The sequence below is a fragment of the Martes martes genome (genome assembly GCF_963455335.1).
Source record: "Martes martes genome assembly, contig: scaffold_195, whole genome shotgun sequence".
NCBI classification, from domain to species: Eukaryota; Metazoa; Chordata; class Mammalia; order Carnivora; family Mustelidae; genus Martes; species Martes martes.
Window position 1 is genome coordinate 62,710 of NW_027666398.1, and position 15,312 is coordinate 78,021.

The 15,312-nt window shown below is 51.1% G+C and overlaps 1 protein-coding gene across 4 annotated transcripts in view; it reads right to left on the reverse strand.

Moving 5' to 3' along the window:
* Positions 1-15,312, reverse strand: part of ZDHHC3 (zDHHC palmitoyltransferase 3) — a 53,813-nt gene that overhangs the window by 26,585 nt on the left and 11,916 nt on the right. For all 4 annotated transcript variants that reach the window (XM_080831597.1, XM_080831596.1, XM_080831599.1 and 1 more), the window contains exon 2: positions 9,758-10,087. In XM_080831597.1, coding sequence (XP_080687723.1) covers positions 9,758-10,063 — 306 coding nt within the window. In that variant the 5' untranslated portion in view covers positions 10,064-10,087. The remainder of the gene's footprint in view (positions 1-9,757; positions 10,088-15,312) is intronic.

The following is a 15,312-nucleotide window of genomic DNA, read 5'->3' on the forward strand; positions in this document are numbered from 1 at the left end:
CCATCATGTTATCTTTTATACCCTTTAACCATCAGTAACATTTTTTCTAAACATTCAAAAAAGTAGAAAAAAAATCTGGTCTGCAAAATGCAGTCAGGTACCGGAAAAGCCTAAGATAAAAATTTTCTTTCTTTTTTTTTTTTTTTAAGATCTTACTTATTTATTGGAGTGGGGAGAGCACAAGCAGGGGGCAGGGCAGAGGGAGAAGCAAGCTCCCCGCTGAGGAGGGAAGCCAACTCGGGACTCCCAAGACCCTGGGATCATGACCTGAGCTGAAGGCAGACGCTTAGCCGACTGAGCTACCCTCAGTCCCTAAGATAAAAATTCTAAAATCAAACAAACTTGGTAGGCAAGGACTCTGTGGTATGTATAACGCCTTTCAGGATACATCTCCTGACATCAAACATGCTATAAAAGTATACAGCTATTAATGCGGAGAACGTCTGTGACAGATTGTTGAAGGCAAATGTAGATTTTTTTTTTAAGATTTTACTTATTTATTTGAGAGAGAGAATGAGAGAGAGAGAGAGAGAGCAGGAGAAGAGGGAGGGTCAGAGGGAGAAGCAGACTCCCCCAAATGTAGATTTCTAAACAGTATATGGCATGTAAGACATGCTGGTACAGAGTTGACACATAGTTAGACACTTGAACAATGGAGGGGTTAGGGGCCCTTGCTGACACACCCACATTTAGCTTATGACTCCCCCAAAACTTAATTACTAATAGCCCACCGCTGACCAGAATATCAATAAGGTAAGCAGTCAATTCACAAGTATGTTGTATGTTATACATATTATATACTGTACAATAAAGTATTGACTTACAATAAAGTAAGCTAGAGGAAAGAAAATGTTAAGAAAATTATAAGGAAAACAAACTCATAGTACTGGACTGCATTTATAAAAAAAAAAAGATTCGTGTATATGTGGACCTGTGCAACTCAAACTCATGTTGTTCAGGGGTCAACGGTGTGTATAAAACACAAAGACACCTGCAAAATTATTAATAGTTATCTCACAGAGTAGGATCACAGGTAATATGTACTTTCTGAACCATATTTCTTAAAACGTCCTAATAAGAACACATGGCATTTGCAATTAGAAACTCACTAAAAATACGAGCGAAAAAATACAACCTGGGAAGGAGATACCCAAAGCAGGAATATGACCAGCTTTCCTGAATTTTATAATTAAAAGGCAATGACCATCTCATCGGGGGATATCTGGGGCCCTGCCTAGAGGCACCAGAGAAGGGCAGGGTCTGGAAGTCTTTCCAAAGGCAAGGCAGGGCCCTGACCACCCAGAGGAGTGGATTTTAAAGGGGGACTGGGAAGGGTACTGGCCCAGGCAGAGAAGGCCCCACAGAAGCCCAGAGGGCCACATTAATTCCTTTTAATGTAAAAAGTCACTGAGTTTGGGCAATCGTGGGACCTTTTATGGATCCTGAGGCCATAAAACTGCAGCTGGATGTCACTCTTGTCTTACCTACAAAGGCAAAGCCCCGAGGAACATCACTGGCCCAAGGAGATAAAGCAAGGGGGCTGAGTTATCCTAAATGAAGGTTCACGTTGTCCTCTCACCACATCCAATTTTTAAGGTCCCAGCCACCAGAACTTGCTGTAAACCTTGGGAGGCCGCACAGAAAGGGCTACAGGAGGGAATCCCAACACCACAAAGGGCCACTGGAGCCCTCATTTGGTACCCTCATTATTGCCTGCTGTTCCAGACCACGAGGGAAGACATCATACAGCAGTGTGCCCGTCCGTCTCGTGAATCCGCCTCTCAGAGCCAGAGACCAGCTGGGCCAGTCCCTGAGACCGACCAGACCCTGACACAGGCCCTTCCCTGCCTCTGGTTCAAACGTCTGTCTCTTTCTTTCTTCCTCTTTCTAAAAAGCATATTCTCTTCTCTGCTTATCTCCAAAGATTTCAGAATTTCCTGTTATTAGTTCACGGTCAGGAATTTTGTTCGGTACAGTTCTGGACAGACGGCAGGGAGTTGGAAGCCCTGCTGAGACGTTTCTGCCAGTGCTGTCGCGCTGGCACCACTGAGAACCGCCTACCCCCCATTCTTAGCATCTTGCGGGGAGGCCTTGAAGCTTCCGTGTCACTGTAGCCTGGCAGACCACAACGTCGCAATGCTTCTTTCCTCATTGCCACGGTAATCCTTGTTCGTGACTTACAAAAATATAGAGATGAGGAAATTGAAAAGGAAAACCCATCCTTTGACTTCACCACCTGTAGATCCGTGTAATTAACATGCTGGAGGATATTCTTCCAGTCTTTTCTCTGTGCACAGCAAGCTGAAAACACTAAAGAATTTGTAAGTGCATAATGCTCCTAGGTTTCTAAAATATGCATTTGGCCCCATAGCGGCATCTGTTTTAAATCTGGGGCAGCGAGGTGTGATATGGTTCTGGCAACCATTCCCCTCAGTGCCTAGCCCAAACTTCCAGTACCTTCCTTGGACCCCTACCTAGTTCCTTTCCTATTTCAGAGAAACCAAGTCTGCTTGAGTAAACCACCAGCTGGGAAGGTGAGGGTCCCAGCTAATCCTTCAGGTGCTGCAGACTTTTACCTCAAAGCTTCTCGCCTGTGTTGTGTGCACACTTCGGGCTCTCCCTCCCCTCACACCTGAGCTTCTCGAGGTCATGCACACTTCCGTCTCTGCTACCTCTCCCTTACTATAGTTCACTGCTCTCCAGCACTGGGCATCTCCACACCAGGGATGCCTCTCGCCAGGTCACTGAGCAATTCCCCATGACCAACCCCAAAGGTCAGTTCTAAGCCCTCATCTTCCTCGGATCTCCTGTGACCATCCAGTCCCTTCCGTCATTCTTTCCTGAGGCTGCTCTGCTCCCTCTGGGTGTTCACCTGCCTCTGGGCCTGGGGCCCTTGCCTTCCCTTGGGATGCTGCCCACCTTGGACCCCAGTGCTCCTCAGGGATCCCTTCTGGCCCTCTCCCTGCTCATTCTGCACCTCCCCCACGCCCTGCCACCGACAGTCCTCCCTGTCACCCCCAGTGGTGATGCTCAAACCCGGGCTCTAACTCAGGCCTCTTTTCAAGCTGCAGACATCTCCACCTGGTTGTTCAAGAGGCTTTAAAGCCAAAGAAAACCAATCCTCCAAATTCACCATGTAAGAAGTGAATCTGTTCCTTTCTCCCCGAACCCCTGCTTCTACTCTCCCTTCCCTGGCCTGTGGGACATCTGGTTACCGTGCATTCAGTGTAGAAATCCGGCAGCCATCCCTAGCTCTCTGAACCCTCTACCCTACATACTGGCCCCAAACTCTGCCTCAAATCCCATGTCCTCCCCTCCACGCTGCTGTCGTGGTCTTCGTTCTGACCCATCCTCACGTGCCCCAGGGGTTAGAGCATCTCCCACCTCTGTCCATTCTCCTTTACTATTTCCCAGAGTAAACTTTCTAAAATGGGAATCCAGCCATGTTGTTCTCCCTGCCTGGGCACCTTCCCAGGCTTCGCAGAGCCTCCCCTGGGGCCCAGCGTCCGAGCTCCTGGGTGAGGCCTGTGCAGGGCTGCCTCAAGCCAGCCCTGGACCACTGATCCAGTGCCGCCCCCCCACCCCCCATCCCTGCGGACTCCCTGCAGTTTCCCAAAGGCACTGTGCCCTCCAAGTCTTCTTCCTGGGCCCCCAGGGACCCCACGTCAGCACCTCCCCCCAGCCTGCCAGGCACCTGCTTGCCTCTTGCACTGGAACCAAAACTCACCCTGGGATCTTCCTCTGCTTTTTCCTCATGGCCCTGGGCCGCACCCAAGACAGAAGCCCTCACTTGGCCTTTGCTGCCTGGGCCTGTTTTTGTCTTGTAACACCTATCATTTAAGTACACACTGATCGTGCACGGCTGTAAATTCCTGGATGACAGAGACGATGTCTTTCAATTTGCAGCCCAGCGCACGGCCCAGGGCCTGGCAAGGAGCATGTTTTCAATAAACCCAAGCTGAAGGATAACGACGATACAACAGACATCTGAGTGCTCCTACGCCAGGCATAGTTCCAAGCGCTTTATTGTATCCTCTTGGTTAATTCTGCCAATAAACCTATGAGGCAGAGACTATGTTATTCCCCATTTTACAGATGAGGTAACTAAAGCAGAGAAATCAAGCGACTTCCCAAGATTATATGGCTAACAGGTAGCAGAACCAGGATTTGGACCCAGAAAATCCCAGTCTAGAACCCTTGTCTCTATCAGAAGACAACTTAGGTATTTATGAGATGCTGATTGAAGAGGTTTTTTATAGTTGCCTTGATGTGATAATATCATTCTCCTGCCAGCAACTATATCAGCACGCTAACATTAAGACTGAAACGGGGGGGGGGGGGCTGGGTGGCTCAGTCGTTAAGCGTCTGCCTTTGGCTCGCGTCATGAACCCAGGGTCCTGGGATCAAGCCACAAATCGGGCTCTCTGCTCCTGGGATTGAGGAATGAGTGCACCTGCTGTCCGGGCAGAAACCCTCCCTTAATCAGCTCTGCCAGGGACACCGTGACCAGTCCCAGGCCTGTGTCACAGGCCACCTGTCTCCTCTGCAGAAAGGTGGGAAGTAGGTAATCCCCAAATGGGTCACTCTCCTCTCTCTGGAGCCAAAATGATTTTTCAGTTGGTGTTTCTAAGTTGCTCAGTGGCAGGTATGAGAAGCTGCCTGGCACAAGGGAGAATGACCCCCGAGGCAACTGACCTGCTGTGGGGGAACTGGTTAGGACCTCTTGCTGCACCCAGCGCTGGCCTCTCGCCCGGCATGCTGTGGGAGGCCCCAGGGCCATCCCGCCTCTGTGTTCTGGAGGCCTGCCGCCATGCTGCCACGCTGCCGGCCCGAGTAAATACTTGCTAACCGACTCTGTGCACAGTGTGTAATCAATGAGGTCACGGCGGCTCCAGAAGGGAACACCAGCTGCACGTGGATGAGTTCTGGCAGGCAAGACTGAGATAGAGGCCTGCAGTGGTCTGAGACCATCATGTAAAGTCCATGTAGGGCAAGGTGTTCACAAGATGGGATTCATAGGGAGGGAGGGGCAGTGGGGCAGGCAGACAGATGGATTTTCTTTTCCTTAACAATGTGGTTAAATCGATTTATATGCCTCCTTTTGTCAAACCTCAGATTTGGGATCATTTCCGGTCATGAGTTAGTAAGTGATTGGTCAGTATGTGATCAGAAGGGTTTATACGATTATTACGAATGCACAGCGGCTTGGCTTTGAGCTTCCTGGCAGCCAGGGCAAAACGGGACAAGCTAGGCCTCTCAGCTTTAGCAGCTTCTGGGAGACAGACAGATGTCCCAGATCTAAATTTTAGATTTAAAATTTCAGATTTAAATTTTAAATTTCTGAGGAAGCTCACAGGATGAGGAATTAAAATGTGTCTGTGAAGGGAAGAAGTGGTGACGCTGGGGCTGGGGTGGGGAGGGAGATGGGTACTAATATGTCTTTAAGCCTGGTTTGTTTTCAAGAGGCTGCCTCCTCCGGGTGGTCAGAGCTCCCTCCAGAGCTCTGAGGTGTTTTGGGAACACAGAGAGCTCCCTGACATGACACACCCTCAGTGTAAGCAAGGCGAGCGCACCCGAGACCTGATCGTGGTCTGCCTTGGGGTCTGCCCACACCATGCCACCTCTAGGCCAGCTGCCCCCCCCCTCCTCCAAGTGAGGCCCTTTTGGCTCCCTTCCCTCTCCTTCCAGGCCCATCCCTTTGACCCCACTTCCCACGGGAGCTTCATCTCCATTTGTGAGCCATTTCCCTCTTCCCTCTCCCGCTCAAGCTCTGCACAGACCAGTTTCCCACTGCAGTGGGGGAATGACTGCTAACCGGTCCAGAAAGCTGTGGGTGGTTACAGTTGTTCTGATGGTCCAACCGCGGTAAGATTTCAAAGCTGGAAGGGGTCTAGCAACTACGTGGAGGAGACTAGAAGAGATTCTTCTTCTTCTTCTTCTTTTTTTTTTTTTAATATAACCTAGTAATACTAACAAACCCAAATGACAAACAATGCATACATTGTTATATGTTGTTTATAACCCACAGAGATAGTTTGAGAACTATAGGCAACATGAATTCCTGAGATACAAAACATTATAATCCTGTTAGGGAGCTCCTTAGGACTCTGCATTGGCACCTTCCTAAAAACACACCCATCCTGCACTGTTAATAAGGAACCCCCAATTTGATCTGTTTTCAGTGTGAGTTGGAGGCTCCCCATGCTGCCCCAGGGCCTCCCACCTCTCTCCAGAGAGGGCTTGGTTTTGCATAGGACTGGGTTTTGCATAACACTTCAGTGTGCTGGGAAAGAGGAAAAACAGGTAGCTGGAGAGCCCGAGGCGGGGCACGCCTTTAGGACAGGTCTGGAGTTGCTCCCCTTACTAGTAATGCTAGATATCTGACAGATGCTTCATTTGGGGGCCCAGTTTTCTTTGGGGCCACCAGCAAAACACACCGATGGGAAGCTGGCTGGTGTCTGGGGTACAGTCTATGGTTTACTCACTAGCAATGGGAAGCTGTGAGAATCATCCAAATCATCCAAATGCAGGAGACCCCAGAGAGGCCACTCGAGTCAACATAGGGGAAAAGGACGCGTGGTGTGGGGGCAGCTGGAATGCCAGGCCAGAGCCTTCCCACCATTGTCCTCCTGATATCCAGTTCCCTGACTCAGGTGCCTTCTAGACACCAGTGACGCCGCACGAAGCTGTCTGATCCTGACCCTCCACCGGCCCTAAACCTGGCTCTCTACTGCCCACCTGTCATCTCTGCTTACGTGTAATACAGACACAGTTGGCCAGAACAGAAGCCTTGACTTCCCTCCAAAATCCGTTCTCCTCGACTCTCCCGTTTAATAAACGCACGAGCAATGCCCTAGCTGCTCAGGCCAAGACGCTCAAAGGCACACTCTCCAGTCCCTCTCCGTTCTGTCAGCCCTTCGGAAGAGTGGTTCTCAGACCTCGCTGAACACAGAGGACGCCTGGGAGTTTAGAACACCCCGATACCCAGGGCCCTGCCCCAAACCAATCAGAGCAGAATCTCTGGGGATGGGACCCAGACATCCGTACTTCTTCAAAGCTCCCTAAGGGATTCTAATGTGCAGCCCGGTTTGAGAATTAGTGGCTTAAAATACACTCCAAATCCAACAGTTCTGTCCAGCTTCACTGCTCCCAATTTGGTCTCAGCCACCAACCATGCCATGTGTGGACCACTGCCATCCCTCCAGTCCTCTTGGGTCTCTGCTCCACCTCAAACCCTCGTTGCAAGCACAACGCACTGTCTTTTTAAAAATGAGGTCATGGGGGCGCCTGTGTGGCTCAGTGGGTTGAGCTTCTCTGCCTTCGGCTCAGGTCATGATCTCAGGGTCCTGGGATTGAGCCCTGCATCGGGCTCTCTGCTCGGCGGGAAGCCTGCTTCCCCCTGCTCCCCCCCCCGCCTGCCTCTCTGCCTACTTGTGATCTCTGTCAAATAAATAAATTTAAAAAAATTAAAACAAAACAAAACAAAACAAAAAACCAGGTCATGTCATGCCTCTTCGATGGCTTCCCACTGCGTGAGAACGAAGAGCCAAGCTCTCATGAGGCCCTTGAGGCCCCGCATGATCCGGCTTCTGCCATCCTATCCAGCTCCTCTTGCTCCCACTGACCATGTGGCAATCACCCTGGTTTTAGTCTTGCTCCCCAAATATGCCAAGTGCGTGCCCACCTCTGGGCCTTTGCAACTACTCTCTCCCCTTCCCAGAAGGCTGTGCCTTCAGGGCTTCATTGGCCTGACTCACAGCTCCGTGCCATTTAGGCCTCAGCTTCAAGGGCTCCGCTCATTGCCCTTCTCAGATCCCTAAGGTAGGCCCCCCCTGTGCCCCAGAAAGTCACCACCACATCACCCGATCACACTCTTCGACAGTCCTTAAAATACTTATCGATGTTTGAAATCACCTTGTTCATTGGCTCACATCTTAGCTGTCTGACCCTCTGCGCTAAGGCGTGAGCTCCAAGGAGGCAGGGATTCTGGTCTGTCTTGCTCACAGCTGTCACCATTGTCCGGAAAGGCCCTCTCATGGAGAAGGCCATCAATGAGCACGCCATTTACTTTGTCCCGCTCATCAGGGCCCCCAGGGCTCTTCCTCAGGGCTGCCAGCATGATCCCCGTAAAATGACACTTTTACTCAAAATCCTCAGGGACTCTAGACTGCCTCTCCTCATCCAACTGCCACCCAAACCCATTCTCCTCCTTAGGTCCCACCATCCCATGCAGCTCCCGGGTGCCTCGAGAGACAACACGCCTGTGTGCCCGCTGCTCTCTCCGCCTGGCCCGCCGTCAGTGTCTTCCTGGCCCACCACCTGCCACTTCCCCTGCCAAAAGACGCTGCTCTCGCAACAACTGGCCGGCCATGCCAGCCAGCAGCCGTCCTCGTCGTCTACACTGGTCCGTGCCCCCTCCCTTGTTTTGCCCCAGCAACCCAGGCCTGCCCCTGCCACAGCCTCTGTCGCCCCGGGCTGGCCTCACCTGTCTTTTCCAGACAGAGGGCACGCTGGTTGGAACCATGTATGGGTGCCCCCGTCCCTGACGTTCATGTTACATCACTTTGCTTTGACAAAAGACCCACTTCAGTAACTGTTTCAGCCAACAGGAAGACATCTGAAGAGGATGTTTGCTTTTACAAAATGTGAATTGCTTGTTTGCTTGTTGCCGTTTACGGCTTAGGAAAGGTTTCACAGGAACACTCTCCTTTTCAGATAGTGGCGGGGTGGGGGCCTGTACGCCTGGCCCTTCAGGGCCCGGCTGATCGAGGACCCCATTAATGGTGCCAGCACATGCAGGAGAAGAGGTACTACCTGGACTGGCTGCTGAGGTGGACTCGAGCCAGGAAAGCGGCTCTCTCTCGGGATGGATTAACAACTCACCGCCTGAACCGGCAGGAAATGGAGCCCATCGAGGAGGGAATGAGCAGGGCCCAGTGTCTCTGTTTTGCCCTCCCTGGGGCTCACAAAAACGGTCTGGGTGGCCAATGCCATGGCCAGTAGCGGGACTTTCCCTCTCTTAATTTAAACATACTTGTCCTACGCACTCAAACGAACAGAGCCACAGGAGGTCTTCATCAGATCACGTACTCTCGCTTCTCCCGTGGGAGACAATGACCAGGAACGGAGAGCTTACTACTGGGGTGCATGACACCCAATAGCCCCTGGCACAGCCTGCTATATTCAACTAAGGCATCAGGCAGAACACCACTGCTTTACCCACAGATATGCACCAAGAGGCACTTGCTGCTGCCTGAAACAGGCTTGTCCAGCTTTTCAGGAAAAGATGAGCCTTGCCCAAAGTGAAGGCCATTTCCGTGCAAGTTCCTGGAACTGGATATGGCTTTAATTTCCAGAGTACCTCGCTGCAGTCCTGTCTTCCCTGGGAAACCCTGCCCTGACCCACTGCACCCCCCCCCACCATGCTTTCCACTCTGCTAATCTGTCCCTAGTCTCCACGGTTATCTGACTGTGCCTTTCAAACGAACGAGAGGCTAGGTATCCCCGTGGGCCAAACCCCTCCTGTAGCAGGCTCCATGCATGCATACGCCAGTGTACATACAGGATCCTCCTACCAAGACGGAGAGGCTGTGGCACAGATGGTGTCCCCTCGGGGGGCCCGAGTTCACTCTCCCACCCCAGCCCTGCCCTCCTGTTCTCCACACTCCCAAGGTCCGGGGAAACATGCAGGCTGTGGCCATGCCAGGGCCAGAGGAGGAGAGTGTGGGCTGGTTAAAACAGGCCCAGACATACTCACGGGGTCCGTCAGCATGGCCCGGCAGTGGGAAGCCAGGGCCAAGAAGGCCAGCAAGTTGAACACGATTCCGTTGATGATGCTGTACACGTAGTCTCGGGATGGAATCAGCATGACAAAGAGGACCACAAACTCCGCATAGAGGACCAGAAACCAGGTGACAATGGCACAGGCAATGCCACAGCCGTCGCGGATAAACCACATGGTTCCCACAGGACCGGGGTGGGGAGGTGGGACACACTTCTCCGGCTGGAGGTATTCTGGCTTCCGCTCAATGTCTCGGAAGTGGTGGGTGGGGAGAAGCATCATAAGCTATTCTGTCCATACTGGCATCTGGAAGAGAGAAGAAAGGACCCAGAAAATTGGTGGTGTCTTGTTATCAAGGAGACTTGACAAAATCACCTTTCTAAAGTGAGCTATGGGGGACACCTGGGTGGTTCAGTGGGTTAGGCGTCTGCCTTCAGCTCAGGTCATGATCCCAGGGTCCTGGGATCGAGCCCCACATTGGGCTCCCTGTTCAGTGGGGAGCCTGCTTCTTCCTCTCCCTCTCCCCCTTCCCCCCCAACTCAAGCTTGTTCTCTCTCAAATAAAGAAATGATAAAAAATAAAATGTGAGCTCTTGGGACACCTGGCTGGCTTAGTTGGAAGAACACGTGACTCTTGATCTTGGGGTCATGAGTTCGAGCCCCACACTGGGTGTAGAGTTTACTTAAAAAAAAAAAAAAAAAAAAAAAGAAAAGAAAAGTAAGTTCTCTTCCTTACTTCCTTCCGAGAGTTAACTTAGCCTTTGCGAAATATGGCTGCCTTGCCCAAAGCCTTCACATGACAGATATGCAAAGGGAGCCTTCCAAGGGCAAATGCCTCCCCCAAGGTCAGCTGTAGCTGTAGCTGCACACACAAGATACCAACTCAGAAGTGGGGCCAGAACTCACGTCTCTCTGTTTACAAGGGATGGGATCTACTGGGAGGACGGTGTCAAAAAACATGATCCAGTTGTGACTTAAAAGACAAGACGGGGCACAGAGCACCAAACCCTCTGGGAAAACTCTCTTCAGCGTGAACACTGCTGCCTCTGTGCCAAGGACAAACCCAGAGGCTGGTGTTGAAGGCTGTCTGGGGTTAACAGGGATGAGGAGGAGGAAAGGACCTGGTGACCTAGGACGAGGGTTAAGCAGCAACCATGAAGACCTTCTCACTTACTACTGCATTAGCTAATGGTAAAGGCAAAAACAATCACCAGGAGAGGGAAGGTTCTTGAAACCAAACAGGTTTCTCAGTCCTATGACCCAGAGAGCTGATTTTCCAGCAATCAGAGACTCCCTGAGTTCTGCCCTCCTCGCAGGTGATGGGGTCAAGTGCAGAACGTTGGACAATGGGTCCAAAGGTGTTTCTGCACCCGACTGAGGCGTCATGAGGCTTTGTGCCTTCACCTGCGGAGACACCCCCTTGCAGCCCCAGCACCCCTGCCCCCAGGGCTGGTGTGAGGCCCAAGGGAGCTGCAGGTGCTCCTGATGAACGCCGCAGACCGTAAGGGCCCACACACCACGGGCCCCACACACGTGGCACATTCTCTCTAGGAAAGACATCCGTTCGTTCCAAAACACGGGCTGAGCAACACGCCCCTTCTTCCCAACAGCTGCAGCCTGTGTCCCTGGAGACATTATTTAATGAAATAACTCAGGATCGATAATAAAGTCGATCTGTCCACAGCATGTGCCGCAAGACGCAGCAAGTACACATTTCCCTCCTCTGATTCCTTACGGGATGTGTGGCGGCCCGTTGCATCACCAGGCCGGTTTCTCACTGAGAAACTGTGCTGTTGGCAGGCTCGCCCCAGATGCCGGCGCCACGGAGAGGCCACCGGTGTGGTCTATGGCACCGCAAGTGACATCTTTGGGCCCCTGAGAACTCCAGGCACTTCGGAGCAGCGGAAACCATTCACAGGCGGCGCTGGCTCTGCGTGTTTTTCTGGAGGCCGGGGCTCTACCGGGCACGAGCAAACCTTCAGTGGTTGTGGCTTTCCTCACCCTTTGGCCTCCTTCCTCCCCTGCCCTCAGCCCCAGCACGGAGCGAGCCTCTGGACCGAGTATGCTGCAGTCATGACGAGGCAGGACGTGTCCAGAAAGCTGAGCGGGCAGAGCAGTCACCGCTCCTCAAAATGATGGACATTCGGGGTCCACAGTTGCAGAGGTTCATAATGAAAGAACAAGGCTGGGGCCTCCCCTCCCCAGGATGGTGGAGAATTAATGGCTGAAAGGCAGTATGACTCCACAAAGAGCGTGACTATCACACGCTGGGTACACCGTGCTGGGAGCCAAGGGACGGGGAGTCATGACGTATGGAATAACCACCCCAAGGAGAGTAAAAGCAGTGGTTTCGCACAGGCTGTCAACCAGAATCTTCGAATAAAGCAACTTTGTGCTCGCCACAAGACAACGGCGAGTGGTGCCGCCGGCCACAACCTAGAGGCATGAAGTATACACGGATGCCCTTGTGAGGCACCGAATGGAAAGACAGCAGGAGCCTGCAGACAGGGGTATCTGCGACTGGACCCGGGCCCAGCAGATTCTAACATCCTAAGCTCCGTTCAACCAAAAGCCAACAAATGAAAAGCTGAAATCCCATGAAATCCCACAATGATTCCAGAGCTGATGAACGCTCAGTGTATCGACAACTTCCGCAGGCAAGCATTCTCGCAGGTTTTCCTGCCGCCATACAGGTCTGTGAGTACTAACCACATCGTTTCCCTGGACCACAGTCACGAGATTCAAAGACGTGTGGGCTCCGTCTGCTTTTTGCATTACAATGGCACAGCTGAGCCGTTCTGCTGAGGCCCTATGACCAGCAAGCCTAAAAAGCCTACTTAGTCTCTAGTGTTTTTTCCTTTAAGATTTATTTTTTTTATTTAAGTCATCTCTACACCCAGTGTGGGGCTCAAACTCATGACCCTGAGATCAGGAGTCGCCTGCTCCACTGACTGAGCCAGCCAGGCGCCCCCACTCTCTCTAGCTTTATACAGAAGTTCGCTGACCCACAGTTCGAGGTGGTTGTTATCCACCAGGTAAGTGAGATCTGTCTTAGCTCCAGCTTTCCCTCCAGAACAGCTCAGTGTGACAGACATGGGTGGTTACAACTCACCCCGCCCCACCCATGTCTGTGGCAGCATAACCTCCTGTCATCTACAGCCCAACGGTCATCTCCCTGAAACCTGGGCAGTCCATCAAAGGGTTCTGTGTGGTTTTCTGAAATGGATCATCACTGAAAATAAATTTCAGAGCACTGCTCCTGTGTAGGTATTTCCAGCGATTACATTTAGGCTCCTAGTATATTCAGACCAGCTGACTGTATCCTCTTTTCAATTACTCATTCTTTTTTTTTTTTTTTTTAAAGATTTTATTTATTTATTTGACATACAGAGATCACAGTAGGCGGAGAGATAGGAGGAAGCAGGCTCCCCGCTGAGCAGAGAGCCCGATGCAGGGCTCGATCCCAGGACTCTGGGATCATGACCTGAGTTGAAGGCAGAGGCTTTAACCCACTGAGCCACCCAGGCGCCCCTCAATTACTCATTCTTGATTGTACACATGGCAACAACTTGAGGAACAGACCCTTCCACGTAAGTAAATTTCCCAGTAACTCTGGCTTGTCCCGGAGCAGATACTCATTTTGACCATTCTGTTGGTTAAAGTGGAAATGAAAAATAAAACACGGAAGTAAAATAAAAAACAGACCAAAGAAAAAGATACTATACCTGCTCCTGTCTTAAGTACAATAACCATCCATTTCTTTGGAATGATTTAGTTATTACTGGAACATCAATTACTGGAGTGGATCAGGGAATGAAGTCCTCAGGAGTTGTGGAGACATACTGAGCTCTTGGCCTCACACCAGCTGGCCTGTTCAGACTATTAGAATTCCAATTCCAATATCTCCTTTGTCAGGTTCTTTGTCTTCCTCTTCCATTCCTGGCTACTATCATTTCTGTGTCTACAGTTACCAATCCCCCTGACAAACTCTCCATTTATGACCACTAATTGGCTGTGGGCTGGAAAACAAATAAAACTAAACCCGGTTTAGTTTTATTTGTTTGTAAAAGAAGGGTACTCATTTTAGGTAATAGGCCTTTAGGCTGGCCTAGTCCCAGCAAAAGGTTCCTGTGGGCTGGAAGCCCTGTCTTTTTGTTAGCCCAGGGCCTGGCACATAGCAGCCATTTACTGTGTGTTTGTTACACAAATGCCAGAGCCTTGTGATTCCAGGCCCACCCCTGGAGGCCCTGTCTGCTTCCTTTCAGGGGTTCGGACATATCCTAGATGGTGGAGGGAGCACCAAGTAGGACTGTGAAGTAAGTGGACTGTGACTCTTATTTAAGCAACCAGAATGTTCCATCTTCAAACAATGTGGGACCAAAGAGTGTATAGAGGAGCTCTGTTCTCCCCTCACTGGTGAGGGAAAACCTGTGATCCGGGCCAGCACTCAGACAAGGGCACCCTCGGCAGAGTCAGACACCAAGTACTGAACTCAAGTTCACATTCCAACCCACACTTTAGAGTTTCAAAATATCCTGCTCAAAACCAGTCAAGGCACACTGAGATAAAGAGTTTGCTTAACCCCAAGGCTACTCGAGCAATGGAAGTAGCTTTCGATTAAGGATCTGTTCCTTAAATTAGCTGACTGGAAATCTGACAAGTATGGGGAAAACCTCACCTTGAACAAACAGCGCACCTTCCCTTTACTCTGCCCCTAATGACCACATTAGGAGAAGCAAATGTTGACCTTTTTTTCCTTTTCTATTTTGAATTAGGGAAACTCCAATCATTGGGGTTGAGGAGTGGCTCTTTGCCTATGTCCGACTCCCCACGAGTCCCTTGCTTGAAGCGTTGGGCAGTATTGTTTGCTCAGGCCTCTGGGTTGTGCAGACAAGGAGGCTGGTGGGTCCAGGGACCTTTAATCCTGCCCACCAGCTCACACCTCTGAGGAGGCGGCCTTCTCCAGTCCTCCCTGCGTCCCACACCTTTCACCCCATTCCCTTGCCCTGTTGACTCTCTAAATTCTCCCACCTTCAGTTCAGTTCAATTCAAAAACATACTTCCGGAGCAGCCACTAAGTGTAAGGAACTGTGTGGGGGGCTCACTCACAAGGGAATGCGTGTGTGCTGCCCAGTACAGGCCCTGCCGTTCCCCTCTCCCAACTCCCAATCTGCTCAGACTAGTCTTACTTGCTTTGTTCTACTAACCAGCAAGTCCCATTTTGTTTGGCCTTGGAGCCTGGTATCTGGCAGGAGTATGTGCTCACATCTTTATTTCTTGAGCGAATGGATGCAGAAATCAGACAGACCTATCCCACAATGACCCTAACACATAGGTTTCTAATGAATAGCACAATGGAGAGACAAACAGTAATGCCCACCCCCCCAAAACCCCCAAAGTCCAGAAGTGAGATCAATAGACTTCCCCACGGCCAGGGCATTTAAAGGGAGAGGATCTGAGCAGGGCACGGAGCGAGGTGAAGCGTTCCACTCAAAGGCAGGGAGAGTGGTGACACAGTTTGTGGGGGCTGCA